The 18789-nt window shown below is 43.0% G+C and overlaps 1 protein-coding gene and 1 non-coding gene across 2 annotated transcripts; both read left to right on the forward strand.

Moving 5' to 3' along the window:
- Window positions 1-3145: 3145 nt before the first annotated feature.
- Window positions 3146-16108, forward strand: CLRN2 (clarin 2). The gene is made up of 3 exons (XM_012472350.2): window positions 3146-3500; window positions 11582-11761; window positions 15821-16108. Exons 1-3 carry the CDS (start codon window positions 3248-3250, stop codon window positions 16084-16086), a joined length of 699 nt encoding a protein of 232 aa, XP_012327773.2. The 5' UTR covers window positions 3146-3247; the 3' UTR covers window positions 16087-16108.
- Window positions 16109-18156: 2048 nt separating this feature from the next.
- On the forward strand, window positions 18157-18260 carry LOC135272168 (small nucleolar RNA U13). Its single transcript, XR_010340259.1, has one exon. It is a non-coding gene; the product is annotated as a small nucleolar RNA U13 (small nucleolar RNA).
- The last annotated feature ends 529 nt before the right edge of the window (window positions 18261-18789 follow it).

Below are 18789 nucleotides of genomic sequence, written 5' to 3' on the forward strand. Positions count from 1 at the left end.
GAGGCGGAGGTTACAGTGAGACAAGATCATGCCACTGGACTTCAGACTCCGTCTCAAAAAAAATAAAAATAATTGTAGTATACTATATTTGACACCTTACACTTCACAAACTAATGCTTGTTTAAAAAAATACATAGAAAACACATACATTATTACAAGATTTCTAAAAAATATTAGTACATAGGGCACAACAGGCCTTTGGTCTTGTAAGGACATAAATCTAACACTGTAGAACATTAGTCCTCCTGGACCTCTGTGATTGTTAGTGCGCCCTCATTTGGCAGAATGTCAAAGATCCACTATGGAAGCCCACCAAATGGGACTTTTTTCTTCCCAGAATTATTTTTATTTTTATTATTGATACATAATAGATGTCCATATTTGGTGGGTATATGTGATACTCTGATACATTAATATAATATGTAAAGTTCAAATCAGAGCAGTTGGGATAACCATCACTTAAACATGTATCTTTTCTTTATGCTAGGAACATTCAAATTATTCTCTACTAGCTATTTTTAAAGGTAAATCAATTATGGTTAACTATAGTCACACAACTGTTCAACAGAACACTAGATCTTATTTCTACTATCTAACTGTAAATGTATACCCATTAATCCAAATGGGCCTTTCACCACATGCTACCCATCCCCAGACACAGATCCTGGTATTTTCTCCTTTGTGTATTAGTTATTTCTTCCCATTGCCTGTATCTCTAACACAGAGCCTCTCAACTACAGCACTACTGACATTTTGGACCAGATAATTCTCTGTGGCAGGGGCTGCCCTGGGCATTGTAGGATATTTACAGCATCCCTGGCCTGTACCCTGTAGAAGCCAATGGCAAGCCCCTACCCCTCACTCATGACAGTCAACATATCTCCAGATTTTACCAAATGTCTCCTAGAAGCAAATTCATCATTAGAAAACCAGAGTTCTAACAGACCTTCTTAATAGCAAGACCCTATATTATATATATATATATATCTTTGTGCCACTTCCCACACACACAGAGCCTTGTACACAACAGACACAGATGTTTGTTCAATAAACTTGTGCCAGGTAAGGCACGCAGAAATACATCACTGGAGAAGAGGATGCAGCCAGCAGCACATTTTGTTGTCAGATGCTTCATTATCAGAAACAGAATTGCTAGGAAGCTGGATGGAGAGGAGAGCACCATAATGCCCGTTATATCGAAGGCACTGTGCTAAGTGATCTGCCTGTGCTATTTCACTTTACTCCACACAACAATCCTATGCAGATTAGGAAACTGAGGCAGGAGAGTCTCAGACACTTGCCCAGAAGAGTGGGAATTTGAACCGAGGTCTTCAATGGCTACAGTTCTGCTTAACCACATCTTTGTTCAGCAAGGCAAAGGCTTGTTGGGAATCAAGTCTTTCCCTTAGACTTTTTCTGAAAACAATAGCTTAACCCCCAACACACCAAAAGTTGACACAGCTCCATCACTGATGGCAGAAATACGACTCAGTGATATTTACACATGTCCTGACTTGTCAAAGCATGCTTAATGTTAAAATAAGTATGTGAACTAACATTATTAATCACTTATTAATGTGTCAAGCAGTCTTCTGAGCCTCTTGTATATCGTATTTTATTTTTTACCAGAAACATATCTGCTATTTCAAAGTCACTGGGATGAAAATGAGCTGTTGTAATTCAAAGAGCTGAATTCAGCTCCAGCACTCAGTTTTCCATGAGAGAAATGGCTGAAATCATACATTTCCTGTTTACCATCAAGAGTTGCTGGAGCATCAGAAGTGAGCACGCATATGGTAAAAGGATTTCGTACATGGTAAAATGCCACTCATCTTTATATAGAGACAGATCTCACTCTGTCACCCAGAGTGGCATGATTATAGCTCACTACAACCTTGAGCTCCTGGGTTCAAGCAATCCTCCAGCCTCAGCCTCCTGTAGCTGGGACTACAAATACATGCCATCACGCCCAACTATTTTTTTTTAATTTTTTAGTAGAGATGGGATCTCACTACATTGCCCAGACTCAGAGATACTCATTTTTATTTCCATTGTGGAGAGGCCACTAAAGTAAGCCCCAATTATAAGGAAGGAAACTGACATTTCCATTAACATGTCTCTCTGCTTCCTTGGCACTCTCCAAGTCAGATTCCTGGGACCCCTACTGGTTAACAGTGCAGCTTCCTGAACCCGCCTCCAGACTTCTGTGACTGAAAACGTTTACTGCTCCACTTCTGCCCAACTTTGCTCCCCAGAGATGTGGCTAGAGTGACTGTTGCCAGTCTCACATGATGTTAAGTTGATACTCAGGAATAAGGTAAAAGTCAAAATGTAGAAGTTCACAGTATAAGATAGAAAGGAAAGAATATTTCATTCCTAGTATCTGCAGATTAAAAGGAAAAGCCAGATCTTCCACTTTTAGAAGAGATCAGTCCCCCAGCAGTGTGACTACTATTTGCTAATACAGTAGAAAAACACTCTTCTGTCCCATTTCAGACAATGTAGAAGGAGGGGCAGCTGGGAAGAAGGTTAAGTGTTGGGTTCCAGGCTGCCCCAACAGTCACAAATTAATTCTAGTCACAATTTTACCCCCAGCATGTTCACAAAGTGAGAAATACATAAGACCCTGTTTACACATTTTAATATTAAAGCCTCAAGAACTGGGGTCATTTGATGATATTAGTAACAGTCCTAAAGATTCTGACAGCAGTGACATTTTAGAGAAAGAAATGCCAGGGCACCCACCATGAGAGAGATCGACATTTGATACTGCGCATTAATGACAATATTCAAGGGCTAATCATTCCACGTTTGTTTTCCTTCTTCCACATCCATTTTTTGAGATTGGTTTGCATCTCTATCATCAGAGCTACCTGGTTTTGCTTATTACAAACTCCTTTATCATTATGAGGCCCACACCAGGGCTATTTAAATACTTGAAACGAGGAACAATTAAGCCCTCTGCTGAAACATTAGTCTAGGAGGAGATATAAGGTTACTTCCTTCAGTAACACACTCCGCTACATAGTCAGGTGAAGATTGTCTCTGTAGAGGCTTCCGGATGTGGTTGTAGTAAACATGGGCTATGCGAGCTCACGCTGAAGGATGACAAGGGGATGGACTTAAAGTCTTGAAACAGAGTGTTTGGAAGAGCTGACCTTGGAGCAGAGCATTGCTGAGTATCTGAAAGATGTCAACGACCTTTGCTGCTGCTCGGAGAACTTGGGGGTGACCTGCACCCACTAGCATGCCTGGATGGTTCAAAAAGGCGTGGTACGGGCTGGCGTCTTTACTCAGTTTCTCCTCCTTCATCCTGATCATCGTTGCCCTGGTAGTGCCGCACTGGCTGAGTGGGAAAATCCTTTGTCAGACTGGAGTGGATCTGGTCAATGCCACAGACAGAGAGCTGGTCAAATTCATTGGGGACATTTACTACGGACTCTTCCGAGGGTGTAAGGTGCGGCAGTGTGGGCTCGGGGGCCGCCAGTCCCAATTCACAAGTGAGTATAATGGGGGCATGAAAGCTGATTCTAGGCACTTATTTTTGTTAATGTGTAAGAGTACTTATGTCTCCTTGTAGAATATGTCTGCTGCCTCAATCTCAGACATAATGTCAAGGTCCACAGTGAGCCAAGCGTTCTGGATCCACATCAATCTCTCCTTCCTTCCTTCTTTCCTTCCTTCTTTTCTTTTTCTGTAGACGTGTATGGAAACATTAGAAATAAGGATTGGTGCATTTTTGCAGTTTTCCTCAGTTAATAATGACTATTAATATTTTGAGGGTTTACATGTATCAGATATTCTACTACTACGCACTTCACACTGCTTGTCTCCTTAAAGCCTTACAACAAACTTGTACAGAAGGTAGTGTTAACGTTCCCGTTTTCCAGAGGAGTACACTGAGGCTTGCAGAGGTTACATAACTTACCTGAGGTCACCCGGCCAGGAAACAGCAGAGCCGGACTCCAGACCATGGCACGTGACCACAACATGTGGGTGGAGACTGCCTGCAGAAATAAACCTTTGGGAAGCAGCATGACCGCTTCCATGTAAAACCTGGAAAACTTTATGTAAAAACTTTATAGTCTGAGGAAATGCAAAGGGGCACTGTGCCTGGGTTCTGGAATCAGACTAGCCCGGCTGGAACCCCTGCTGGAAAGTTTACAGGTGAGGAGACCTCAGGCAAGGCACTTGCCTGCCCTCCATGAACGTGAGCGGGCACAGTCTTTGGCTGGCATTCAGTGTGGCATCAGAGCTGCTCAGGATGTAAGCAGAGCCGTCTATGCAAACAGGAATCCAAGCTGGGCTTCGGAACAGGCTTCTGGGGAGGAAAAAAACAAAATAGGCAATATTCTGCAAGCCGTTTGAGTTGATGAGATCGCAGGTGGAAACAGTGTCCCACAAAACCGTAATTAATCAACACCATGCCAGTGCAAGGTGATAAAGAATTGTATCCATTCCTTGATTTCCATATTTCAGAATTGTAGTACTTTATAGAAATCTGGCCAAGGTAAATGTCTTATTAAATTTATAAGAACAAAAAGCTGGAACCATTGACAAATATAATACAAATTGTCATCATTGATATACACAAAAAATTATATTTGTTATGTATATTCAAGAACTATATCTCTGGACATATTTGTATATACCTAGCAATTAGATTAGACCCTGATTATTGGAAAACTAGCTCCATCAAAATTATAATACAAAACTTGAAAATACACACACATAAAGAAATAAAAATAAAAGAAATGCTAAAAGCTAACCATGACGACTACATGGGCTACTTGATTCTGAACTAGATGCTGTTGGTATAAAGGATGTCATCAGGACTGTAGGGACCAAGGGAAAACTTCCCCTTTGCAGTCTGAAGGTTCTCTAAACAATCAACTGACAAAAGGCAGATTAATAGGAAAAATAGTATACACATTCATTAGCAGACACGGGGGAAAATCACAGAGTGATTGTCCGCTATCTCAATGGGGTACCGATGGTTATGTCCTCTTCATCTCAGGGGAAAGGGAGATGGGAAGTGTGGATGATTTTAGGGGACTAGTAACTTATTTTGGGGGGAATTCAATGGGCTTAAAGAACATACAATGGACTGGACCAAAGTCTGTTGGGCCCGCAGAGCAGACATTGGTTTGTGACAAAAGTCTGTCCAGCTGTATTCACAGACTTCAGTCTTTCTTCCTGCGATATGGGTACAATTAATGAACACTCAGGGAAGGGACCAGAGGTCTTTTTCTTTGGTGAGTCAGGACGTAGGCAGGTGAGGGAACGTCAGAGAACAACCTCATCCTGTGGTTTCAGACAGACAAAGAATGGAGAGACAGGAGGGAGGAGCAGGCCAGAGAGATCTTGAGGCTTCCTCACAAAGCTTCATATTTTGGGGATATTGTTGAAACTTGAATGGGGTTGAAGCAGGATCAGCCTCAAGAAACAGACCTCTCGGACACCGAACTAGGAAGGAAGAGGTGTTTTATTATGGCAGGGAGTCAGGCGACAATTCTTCGTCTAACAGCCAAGCTAGTTTAACAAAGAGAAGCTCTGCCTTTATATAGGCTTACACTATAGATACTACACTTGAAAGGATCTTAGGTTTACAGCCTTAGAAGTTACACGTGAAAGGGTCTTGGGTTTATAGCCTTAGAAACTACATGTGAAAGGGTCTTGGTCGATGGAGGAGTGGGGTGCGGGTTTGATCCTGTTTAAGTAAAAACAATGCCTTCCGGAGAGATTCCCCCATACTATGACCGCTATCTATAGGAAGGCGATTTAGGAGGCGCCAGTCGGCCAGCCTTTTCTTCTATTGAAATGCAGTGTGGAAGTCAAAGGGGAGGTGATCCTAGATGCCTGGGTCTCCTTCCTCAGGGTGAGAAGATTAAACAGCAGTCACATGCCAGCATTAACCTAATGACCAGACCGAGGCCATTCCCAGCTCACAGAGTGGGAAGCTGTAAACAAATGTGTATTTTATTTGAGTCTTGGAGGAACTCAATAAATACTTCTTGCCTTCTTCCTCCTTCCTTCTTAGAAGGACACCCGTGGGAAACATTTCCCTGGGTTCATCTAACATGGTCTGGTCTGGAAAGCATCAGAACCCTGCGAGAAGTATAAAGGTCATTTTATTCTTGTCCCTGGGTAGGAGCGTATTTGAGAGGGTTTTGTTTCTTGCTGCCCTGGGGTTGTCCCAGAGGAGGGCCTAGAAGCATCCATCCACAGTACCTTGGATATGATTCTCCTTCAAAGCATTCACGAAGAGCCCGGGGCCAGGTTCGGGGCCAGGTTCCTCCCATGCTGGGCTGGCTTTTCACCCTGAGACAGCTCAGAGACACTGATGTTACAGGGTCTCTAGTGCCTGTCTAGTCTCTTTTAGATGTACAGCTTTTAATTCTACCACAATGTTACCTCGAGGCAGCTACGGGGTATATCAGAGCCTACCACAACCTGGAGTCTGTTTGTCCTGGAGTCTCTTTCTGCCATTCACTACTGAGCTGTAGAAAAAAAAAAATCCCCGCAGTTGCAAATCAGTGTAGATGAGGATATGAGTGAAAGTGCTTTGTAAACTGTGGAGTGGGGAGGTTTTATTGGGTCTCCTTCCCAAACAGCCTCTTTTCTTATCATAAAGGTCTCCCCAAAAAATCACTTCCCACACCAATCATGGAGAAAATCAAAGAACTATTCATCACAAAGATTAAGGTCCTTTTTTATACCCAGACCCTATGAAATAAAAACAAGTCAACATGACTGTTAGGGTGGCTAGAGAAAGAAAGAGACAAACATTGCTTTAGCAGCATCCACACATTCAATTGTACTGTGGAGTATTTACAGACCAGACTGTTAGGGAAACAGAGATGAACAAAACAGACCAGTGCCTGCCCTAGAAAAGCTTACCAAATGACTGGGTGCAGTGGCTCATGCCTGTAATCCCAACACTTTGAGGGGCCAAGATGGGTGGATCACCTGAGGTCAGGAGTTTGAGACCAGCCTGGCCAAGATGATGAAACCACATCTCTACTAAAAATTCAAAAATTAGCTGGGGGTGGTGGCGCATGCCTGTAATCACAGCTACTCCAGAGGATGAGGCAGGAGAATCACTTGAACCCAGGAGGCGGAGGTTGCAGCGAGCCAAGATTACACCACTGCTCTCCAGCCTACTTAAAAAGAGTGAAAAATCTGTCTCAAAAAAAAAAAAAAAAGAAAATCTTACCATCTGATGAAAGAGAGGCAGGTAAATATGTACTAAGCACAGAACACAGTATCTCAAGCCACTGCCTTGTAGTTCATTTCCTTCCATACTGGAGAAGAGATTTTATTACGTTCATTTTACTGATGAGGAAATTACAGATCAGAGAAATCAATACATAAACTAATTTCTTTAAAAGCACCTAATGTAATAGATTTCTTTGCAGCTTTTAGTTCTCTGGTTCCTCTCTACTTCCTACCCCACAGGTATTCCACTAGTGGCCAGGACCTGGGTTTGACCTCAGATGTCCTGCTTTGCTTATTTGCCCTGCTGGGGCAAAAAGGACTGCCAGACCTCTCTCGGATTAGAAGCAAACAAATTACCTAATAGTCTTAGGTGCTGATAGAACAATTAATGAATTCTGGTATTCAAATGAGTTAGCACTAATACGAACGAAACAACTGTATTTATTCAAATTCAAAATAAGACGTCCAGAATTCAAGAGACTCTGTGTTTAGAATGTTAAACCTCTACCTGTCTATGCTTTCTGGTTTTTCTACTCCAGCCCTGTAACAGGGTAGTTAAGCTGTTGTGGGAGCGTGGCCAAGCTATTTCACTTCTCCGAGCCTCAGTTTCCTCATTTGTAAGAGTGAGAGAGGGTGTCCATGAGCTACAAAACAAAGAATATGTATAAAGCCACCAGCATATAGTGTGTACCCCACATAGGTGGCTGTTGTCACTTATCACCATGAATCATGTGCTTTTAGGGTCATGGATTTCAAACTGGAAACTTGTTTTTTTTGAGACGGAGTCTCCCTCTGTCGCCAGGCTGGAGTGCAGTGGCACGATCTTGGCTCACTGCAACCTCCGCCTCCCGGGTTCAAGCGATTCTCCTGCCTCAGCTTCCCGAGTAGCTGGGACTACAGGCACACGCCACCACGCCCAGTTAATTTTTGTATTTTTAGTAGAGACGAGGTTTTACAATGTTGACCAGGATGGTCTCAATCTCTTGACCCCAGGTGATCCACCCACCTCGGCTTCCCAAAGTGCTGGGATTACAGGCGTGAGCCACCGTGCCCGGCCTTGAAACTTATATTTAATTCATAGTGGGAGACACCCAAAACTCTTGGAACCTGGGTTTCAAATATGAAGGGCAATGAGCAACAGCTTTCCAAAGCAGCACTGGGTATCAGGACTAATGCAGAGTCACCCCTCAGAAAGAAAGTCTGATGCATTAACACTCCTGAGGAAAGATTCGAATTTCTATTTTTTCTTCTTTTTAAAAAAATTTAATTTAGGGACAGAGCTTTGCTGTGTTGCCCAAGCTTGTCTCCAACTCCTGGACTCAAGCAATCCTCTCATCTTGGCCCCCAGAAGTGCTGGGATTACAGCCATGAGCCACCGCCCCCAGCCTCAAATTTCTAAATAATGACATATATTAAAAAATAATAAGGCTGGGTGCGGCGGCTCACGCCTGTAATCCCAACACTCTGGGAGGCCGAGCTGGGTGGATCACCTGAGGTCAGGAGTTTGAGACTAACTTGGCCAACATGGTAAAACCCCATCTCTACTAAAAATATAAAAATTGGTGGGGTGCGATGGCATGTGCCTGTAATTCCAGCTACTCGAGAGGCTGAGGCAGAGTAGTTTGAACCCAGGAGGCAGAGGTTGCAGTGAGCAGAGATCGCGCCATTGCACTCCAGCCTGGATGACAAGAGTGAAACTCCATCTCAAAAATAAAATAAAATAAATAAATAATAAAATCTCAATGAACTATGAGGTCCTGAGCCTTGAGTTATGGCACACGAATGTGGGGGTTGAGTGAGATTTGCCCTTTACCAATAAGAATTTTTTAAATATAATTAATGCACTTCCTACTACAGAGGCCATGGACTGGGCACTGTTTACCACCCTCTCCACATCACTCCATATGCCCAAAATTCCCTCTCCCCCATCATCCTAATATGGTTATCGCTCAATTTTTTAAAATCAAATCTGGATATGGGATTAATCATTATGTGGATATGATTCTTTCTTTTAAAAAGATGAATTGTGTACACTATGTACATTATGGGTACCTTAATTTGTTACATCAATCTATTCACATATTGTTTTTTCTTCAATCTTTTGCTATTGTAATGAATATCTAATATTTGATCCAGCCTTTGAGCACATGTGGAAGTGCTTCTGGAAAACAAATTCCTAGAAGTGAATGTGCTTTAATAAATGTTGCCAAATTGCCCTCTAACAAGGTTACATGAATTAATATTTCTATGAGATTTGAGAGTGCCTCTTCCTTACATCGTTGTCAACACAGTGTGTTAGCAAACATTTTGATCTTTGCCATTCACATAGGTGACTCTTTTCTATTTTAAGAGTTTGGTGAGCATTACTATGTTAGTCATGTGCCCTAAGGATTGCCGGGTCAAGAAAGGGGATAATGCAACAATTTAAAAATCAGGCACAAGTGGCCGGGTGTGATGGTTTGTGCCTGTAATCCCAGCACTTTGGGAGGCTGAGACAGGTGGATCACTTGAGGCCAGGAGTTCAAGACCAGCCTGGCCAACATGGTGAAACCCTGTCTCTGCTAAAAATGTAAAAATTAGCCAGGCATGGTGGCGGGTGCCTGTAATCCCAGCTTTTCAAAAGGCTGAGGCATAAGAATCGCTTAAATCAATGAGATGGAGATTGCAGCAAGCCGAGATGGTGCCACTGCACTCCAGCCTGGGTGACAGAACGAAATTCTGTCTCAAAAAATAAAAATACATAAAAATCAGGCACAAGCTACTGTGTCTAAAACAAAAGGGGCTGGGGGTTTGAAAAGAGAAAAAAAGAAATCTAAGTGACATTAAGATGGAGTAGAGCACAGAGAAGAAAGACGCTTTACAAAGACAAACTCACTGGAAAAGAGCTCACCTTCCAGGGTAAAGTTTCCAATGCCGATTAGATAACCATAGAGAGATAAAAATAAATGGAAATTCAGAACTGGAAAGAAAGATTAGACCTCACAATGTAAATGTGGAGTGCCTGAGAACGTTTGAGTGGAAAGGTATTCAGCAGGAACCTTGGTGCAGTTGCAGAGGATTGAGTATGCTCAGAAGTTCTGAGGCTTTCATAATGTTCAATTCTTCATTTATAACTACTAAAGATCATGACTTGAAACCGTTTATACCATACAGTTGTGAACAAAAGTTCTCAGAAAAGGAATTTGGAGGAAAGACTTTATTCCAGTTAGCAGTTTGCAAACCAAGGAAACACAGCCTCTGATGTAAAAGGAAGGTGCATTGCAGAGAAGAAAGGGAAGGTTCAGATTTTATAGCAAAGGTTCCCACCCAGGTTCCCAATCAGGTCTGTTTATGCAAATAAAGGATTCAAATTCACTTAGTTCTGATTGGTCGATACAGCTGAACCCTGATTAGCTGATACAGCTAAGCCCTGATTGGTCATTACAACTGAGCCCTGATTGGCTGAGGCAGATGCCAAAGATGAAAAGATGTGGATTTTCAAGGAACTAAGAGGATGTGTGTGACCCCCTAGTCAGTAAATGACCACTTGGCTCTATTTTAAATTTAGACCCTGTTAACCACTCAGGATCTATCTTGAAGGACTGGCTCTTTCAAGTTCACATTTGTTCTCATAGTTCTCATATGTTCTCATTGAACTATGATCTTATATAGAGTTTAGAGTTGCCTTGCCCAAACACAAGCAATTTAATGTCTCCAAGCCTGTGAGTAAAGGGAGTTAATAAAATCTGCATGTCTCTGTCATGGGCATTGAACAAGATGACGGATGTGAAATATTTGGCCCATGACTGCACTTAGTAAATGTTGATTATCTCAATCCATATGCAGGAATTATTATCCTCACTGTACTGATGAAGAAACTGATGAAAGTCACATGACTTTCCCAAGACAGTCAAAATAATAACAGCAATAACCACAGCTGCCATTTTTGAGAACTGACTTTCTCAGGCAACATTTGAGCTACTCTATCATGTTATGCCATTTGATCTTCACAGCTGGTACTGATGGCAAACATAGAGAAAGCAAATATAAATTAAGATTTCACAAACTTACTTTGCCATATTCATAAGGCAAATTAAATCAGTTCACATCAGATCCCAGAGCTTCAAGCTTAATGCAGCTTACATCGACAGCCCCAGGACACATTTTGATTTTGTGTCCACTCCAAGGAAGAGAGGCTTGTTGGTTAATTGACAAGCGTGAATCTGGGGGCCATGAGTTTATCTCAGGAAGTCTCCTGCTGTTTGAAAACCCCAAGCTTGCCCACATCCCTGTCTATCGAAGCCTTCATGGGAAGCAAGCTTGGGCTTTATGAAAGTGAGTCTAGCTCTGACATTGAAATAGCGGCTGTGTCTTGTCTCCCCAGTCTTCCCACACCTGGTGAAGGAGCTGAACGCAGGCCTTCATGTGATGATTCTGCTGCTCCTCTTCCTGGCCTTGGCCCTGGCTCTGGTCAGCATGGGCTTTGCCATTCTCAACATGATCCAGGTCCCATACCGGGCAGTCAACGGTCCTGGGGGCATCTGCTTATGGAATGTCCTGGCAGGTAAGAAGTCCCTTAGGGAGAGAAAATTGTGTCCACATCATCACAGGGCTGGGCTCCAGGTATTTGGGCAGAAGGTGGGAAGGAATTAAAATTCACCCCTGAAGCTTTGACTTTCCTGGGTCTAAGACCTTCTTAACAGGCATAGAATGAATGTCCTCTTTCTTTTCTTTTCTTTTTTTATGTTTTTTTGAGACTGAGTCTCACTTTGTCTCCCAGACTGGAGTGCAGTGGTGTAATCTCAGTTCACTGCAGCTTTGACCTCCTGGGCTCAAGTAATCCTCCCGCCTCAGGTCCCCCAAGTAGCTGGGAATACAGGCATGTGCCACCATGCCCAGCTAATTTTTTGTATGTTTTATAGAGACAGGTTTTCACCATGTTGCCCAGGCTAGTCTCAAACTCCTGAGCTCAAGGGATCCATTCGCTTCGGCCTCCCAAAGTGCTAATGAATTTCCTCTTTCAGTTGCAGTCTGTCACAATAAAGAACCATCTTATTAGAGTACGTCAATGGCTGAGGACTTAGAGCAGTTGAAGAGAGATGGGGTGAGAGGAGAAGACAGAAGACAGAGAGCTGGAAGTAGGGAGAGGAGGGGGCCCTGGGACGTGGAAAGAGATGGAGCTGGTGCTGCAGCTGAGGCTGGGAGGAATTCCAGACAGAAGAGAAGGGTAGTGTGAGCAAGAAGCCATTAGTGAAAGGCTCCTTCATTCAGTCTCTGGGTTGAGAAGGGGAAATGAGTGCCATCTAGTGGCCAAGGTCTTTGGTGCTCCCCCCACACAACCTGGGCATATTAACGCAGACAGGGCTCGCTGGCTGGCTTAACTCTCCCTCCTCTCACCTCCCCAGCACCTTTACTGTACCATGCCCTTAAACTAGATGCAACTTACTGAGCAACCACAACAACTAGGCATGGACCTAGAGATTTTGCATGCATTACTTCATTTAAATCTCATCACATTCCTATAGGAGGTATTATTAGACCCACGTTTACAGATGAAGAGCCTGAGATTCAGAGACGTTAAATAGTGGCATGCACAGCAATGAGTAGCAGAGGTGGTATTCCAACCTAGGCATAACTGATTCTAAGCCTTTTTTTTTTTTTTTTGAGATGAGTCTCTCCTGTCGCCCAGGCTGGAATGCAATGGTGTGATCTCGGCTAACTGCAACCTCCACCTCCCAGGTTCAAGTGATTCTCCTGCCTCAGCCTCTGGAGTAGCTGAGACTACAGGCCCCTGCCACCATGCCCAGGTTAATTTTTTGTATCTTTAGTAGAGACGGGGTTTGACCATGTTGGCCAGGCTGGTCTCGAACTCCTGACCTTGTGATCCACCCACCTCAGCCTCCCAAAGTGCTAGGATTACAGGCATGAGCCACTGCTCCCAGCCTAAACTCTTTATTTTTCCTTAGATCCATGTTCTCATTTATGACCATCATGACCTATTTTCCAAGACAAAAACTAAAAGATTTGCATGTGTATGCATGCATGTTGATTTGACAGTATGTGGATGCACAGAAATTAATTCACATTTAATTATGCACTTAACACCTCATCTAAAATAAAAATAACAGGATCTTGTGAAATAAGGACTGTCTCAGAAAACTCAGGTCAAATATTCAAGGTACCATTAGGACAATAATCCCTCACTATGATTACCTTATACAAGGATATCATAAAATATAAAAACAGGTAATGTTATTTTATTATGTATTGTAATGTGTTTCAAGAAATCAGTTAGTATGTGTTCGCCTTTGTTTGCAGATGGTAGCCACCCTATAGGATTGTTTATGTACATGGCTCACCCTCATCTAGACTACAGGTATCTTTCTTATCTGCATGAATCCTCACAGTGGCTGGCATGTAAAAAGTGCTCAACCCTGCTTATTAAATCAATGCTTATCTCTGTCAATTTTTTCATCAGAGAGACAGCACTCTCAAACTCTACTGATAAGAGTATTAGCAACAGGCAAAATAGCCTGGACAACATAGCAAGATCCCATTTCTACAAAAATAAATATAAAAAAAAAATTAGTTGTGCATAGCGTCAGGCACCTGTAGTCTCGGCTACTTGGGAGCTGTAATCCCAACACTTAGGGAGGCTGAAGTGGGAGGATTGCTTGAGTCTGGCACGTCCAGGCTCCAGTGAACCATGATCATGCCACTGCACTCCAGCCTCGGCCAACAGAGAGAAACCTTGTCTCAAAAAAAAAATAAAAACAGGCAAAACTTTATGTTTTTTGACAAAACTTTATTTCTTGCCATTGAGCTTAAAAGAAAAAACACTGTAGTATCAAAGGGCATAAAAAGGTGAATATCCTTTGAATATCTTTTGACTAAACAATTCCACGTAGGGATTTATGCTAAGGAAATACTGAACAAGAGAACAAAGATGTACATAAAATGGTATTTGCTGTAGCACTTTATAATAAAAAATGAGAAGTAATCTAGACATCCAGAAATAAGGTCATGCTTACATAAATTAAAGTGTGTGACTTTATTCCTATAATTTAGTAGAGACTTTCATAAAAAATACTTACAATAATTATAGTGTGTAATGCATAAAATATTATGCACTCATTTAAGGTCATGCTGTAGGCCTGGCACGGTCGCTCACGCCTGTAATCCCAGCGCTGTGGGTTGCCAGGGCAGGAGGATTGCTTGAGCCCAGGAGTTCAAGACCAGCCTGGGCAACACAATGAGACCTCATCTCCACAAACAAACAAACAAACAAATCAAAAAATTAGCCAGGCATGGTGGCATGCACCCATGGTCCCAGCTACTCAGGAGGCTGAGGCAGGAGGATCACTTGAATCCAGGAAGTCGAAGCTGCAGTGAGTCATATCATGCCACTGCACTTCAGCCGGGGCAACAGAGCAAGACCCTGTCTCAAAAACGAAAATAAAAACAAACAATAAAGTCGTGCTGTAACAGAAGATTTAACAACATGGAAAAATACTCAAGTGAGGGGAAAGGAATCAAATTTAAAATCAAAGTAAGAGTCCCGTAATACTAATTTTGTTAAACAGAAAGAAATGTAAAGTAATACACTAAAATGTTCAAAGTGTTCATGCTGGCTTTTAGGATAAAAGTAAATTTGTTTATGATTTTTGGAAAAAAATTTTTCCGAATTTTTCTTCGATGAAGATATCTTTTAAGAAGTATCATAAATGTATTATCAAAGATATTAATTAAAATTGAAAGCAGAGGAAGAGGGAGAGAGAAAGAGAGAGAGAGAGACTCCTCCCAGAAGGTCAAAGTTTCAAACAAAACGTGGAGAAGTAAATGAAGTTTGGAATCCTTCCAGTTTTCCCCTTCCTCCTTTCCTCCTTCTATGAATGGTCATCCTTATCCTTAAGCATGGAAAGTGGATAATAAAAGAGAAGAACAACAGTTTTTCTTACATCTTGCACATAGCCTTCATGGTCTTCATAGAAATCCTGACAGATTTTAGACAATGAACTTCTCCAAATGCGGATCCCTAGGAAGGATAGTACTGGGTAAGGGAAAAAATTGGAAGGGTGGGCTGGGCGAAGTGGCTCACACCTGTAATCCCAGCACTTTGGGAGGCCGAAGCGACTGGATCACTTGAGGTCAGGAGTTCAAGACTAGCCTGGGCAACATGATGAAACCCCTGCCTCTACTAAAAATACAAAAATTAGTGGAGTGTGCTGACAGGCACCTGTAGTCCCAACTACCTGGGAGGCTGAGACAGGAGAATTGCTTGACCCCAGGAGGTGGAGGTTGCAGTGAGCTAAGATTGCACCACTGCACTCCAGCCTGGGCAACAGAGCAAGAATCTGTCTCAAAAAAAAAAAAAAAAAAAAATTGGAGGAGTGGAAATTCAAAGTTGATCTGATATAAAGCATATTCTCTCTTTCCCTGCACAATCCTGCCTTTCTCCTGCATATTGTGTGGGTTATCTCCTACATTTAAAAGCAAATTAAAATTTATGTCGTCCTCATAATTTTTTTAACCCAAAGCAAGTTTGTCACACGTCCCACTTCTTATAGAGTTATCACAGTTGCCAAAAGGAGCCGTGAATGAGGGTGACCTTTTTGGGTTTCAGGTGGAGTCGTGGCGTTAGCCATCGCCAGCTTCGTGGCTGCGGTGAAATTTCACGACCTGACGGAACGCATCGCCAACTTTCAGGAGCGGCTCTTCCAGTTTGTGGTGGTGGAAGAACAGTACGAGGAGTCGTTTTGGATCTGCGTGGCCAGCGCTTCGGCCCACGCCGCAAACTTGGTCGTGGTGGCGATCAGTCAAATTCCCCTCCCTGAGATTAAGACCAAAATGGAAGAGGCCACAGTCACGGCTGAGGATATCTTGTATTAATAGCCTGCCCCTGCTCACACCCTGTCTGAAGTCCGTTCTGTGTGTGAATGGAGGCCTCGTGTTTTTGCAGGCTTCCCACTCTGTCATGGCCACGTTCTCAGCAGTAAGAAGAAGGATGTGAAGGACCAAGGCTGTTGCCGGGGCCAGAAAAGAAAAACTTGCCCAGAATCCTTGGAATCCAGCGTCCTTGGATTCCTCTCTCATGACCTTGGAGTTCACGTTGCAGCTGGAGACTGCCACTTGCCAGCTGTGTGTGACATTGGACAATTCACTTAATGTCTACGCTCAGTTTCTGCATCTGTAAACTAAGCACGGTAACAACTTCACAAGGCTGTTGTGAGGTTTAAGTGGGTGATGATATTGCCAGCTTCTGCACCCTGCAGAGCACTCGACAAATATAAGAGACTACATGCTCCTATAAGTGTCTGCAGACCCCTGGTCTATTCCACACAATATTGGGCTGGTGAATGGGGAAGAATTCTAAGAGAAATACGATACTGTTCCTGTTCCTGCCCTCCAGAAACACCTCATCTTTCCACATGACGCAGGACTTAGCCACAGTAACACTAAGAATGAAAATAACTGCCATTTGCTGAGTGGTGACTATGTGCTAGACACTGTTCTAACTCATTGATTAACTCATTAGGTCCTTACCACAAACTCGGAGAGTAGGTACTATTTTAGCCTCATTTACAGATGAAGAAACTAAGGCATGGAGAGGTTGGGTAACTTGCTGAGATCAGGAATTTAACCTAGGAAGTCTGGAGCCAGAATCTATACTTTTCACCTTTGCTAATCTGTTGCTTGATACACAAGCAATTGCAATGCAATGTGATAAACGTCATAATATTATTAGGTTGGTGCAAAAGTAATTGCTGTTTTTGCCATTAAAAATCATGGCAAATAACAGAACAGCCATAAGGGACTGAGGAGGGAATTAAATCTTGGGGATGGGTTGTGGTATTAAAGAGAGTGTCACAGCGTAAACATTTGATCTGAGCTTTGAAAGATGAGTAGACTTTTTCCAGTGGTGAAGAAAGCAAGGTTGGAGAAGGGCATTCCGGGATGTGTAAGTAGGGTGGGCAAGGCTGTGAAATTACCAGGAGGGCCGGGCACAGTGGCTCATGCTTGTAATCCCAGCACTTTGGGATGCCGAGGTGGGCAGATCACGAGATCAGGAGTTTGAGACCAGCCTGACCAACATGGTGAAAACCCCGTCTCTACTAAAACTACAAAAATTAGCCGGGCATGTTGGCATGCGCCTGTACTCCCAGCTACTCGGAGACTGAGGCAGAAAAATTGCTTGAACCTGGGAGGTAGAGGTTGCAGTGAGCCAAGATCTGACCACTGCACTCCAGCCTGGGTGACAGAACAAGACTCCGTCTCAAAAAAAAAAAGAATTACAAGGAGGGCTTAGAAGCGTGTGGGTACTCAGGGTGTGAGTTCTCTAATCACCTGTTGGAGAAATCCAGCTGTTTTGTGTTCGGTTTTCGTAAGTGCCACCAGAATGGTTAATTTTATGTGTCACCTTGCCTGGACCACAGCACTGAGTTATTTGGTCAAACACTTCTAGATGTTTTTTCAAAGGTATTTTTGATGAGATTAACAGATTAACATCTAAATTTGTGTATCTTGAGTAAAACAGATTACCATCTATAATAGGATGGTAATTCCCACATCCAGTCAGTTGAAGGCCCTGATAGAAAAAAGGCCTAGCTCCCCTGAGGGAGAGGGAAGTCTGCCAGCAGACTATTTTTGGATTCAAACTGCAACTGTCACTGGATCTCCAGCCTGCCCACCTACCCTGAAGATTCTGGAATTGCTGGCCTCCTGAATCATGTGAGGCAATTCCTTAAAATACTCCCCACTTTCTCTCTGTCACTCTACACACACACACACACACACACACACACACACACACACACACACACAGCCTGTTGGCTCTGTTTCTCTGGAGAACCCTGACTAATAGGTACACAACTCTATCAACTCATTTTCCCATGCTGCTAGCTGGGATGAACCTTTTCCCAGGTTTCCTATCTTCATACCATGCAAAAGTTCTCTAATGCGATCCTTTCATAGCTCCTGAAAATGATGATTGAGTTTTCATGCATGTGTGTGAGATGTGCCACCCTGGAACCTTGTTATGACATTGGCATATTACCTGTCAGACCTGAAAAAAAAAGAAAAAAAGAGGAAACTTTTTTTTTTAAGGCGGAGCTTTGCTCTAGTTGCCCAGGCTGGAGTGCTATGGTGCAATCTTGGCTCACTGCAACCTGAACCTCCCAGGTTCAAGCAATTCTCCTGCCTCAGCCTCCCAAGTAGCTGGGATTATAAAACACCAAGCTAATTTTATATTTTTAGTAGAGATGGAGTTTTCACCATGTTGGCCAGGCTGGTCTTGAACTCCTGACCTCAAGTGATACCCCTGCCTCAGCTTCCCAAAGTGCTGGGATTACAGGTGTGAGTCACCACAGCCAGCCTAGGAAATTTTTTTTAAGTTATCTAATCCCCCAAATTAGCTCCATCTAAAATGACACCTGATTTGTTGACTTCAGGAAGTGCTCATAGCATTTCTCTCTTCTAAATGCTTATAATTCCTGCTGGGCTCACCTGTCCCTTTCAGCCCTCTTTCCACATCCCAGGCATGGCTGTGGCACTATTTAGTGGACTGATGTCACTCACCAAAGATGCAGATGGCAC

The sequence above is a fragment of the Aotus nancymaae genome, unplaced genomic scaffold (assembly GCF_030222135.1).
Source record: "Aotus nancymaae isolate 86718 unplaced genomic scaffold, 86718_ANA_hifiasm-v0.15.2.pri h1tg000006l, whole genome shotgun sequence".
Classification (NCBI taxonomy): domain Eukaryota; kingdom Metazoa; phylum Chordata; class Mammalia; order Primates; family Aotidae; genus Aotus; species Aotus nancymaae.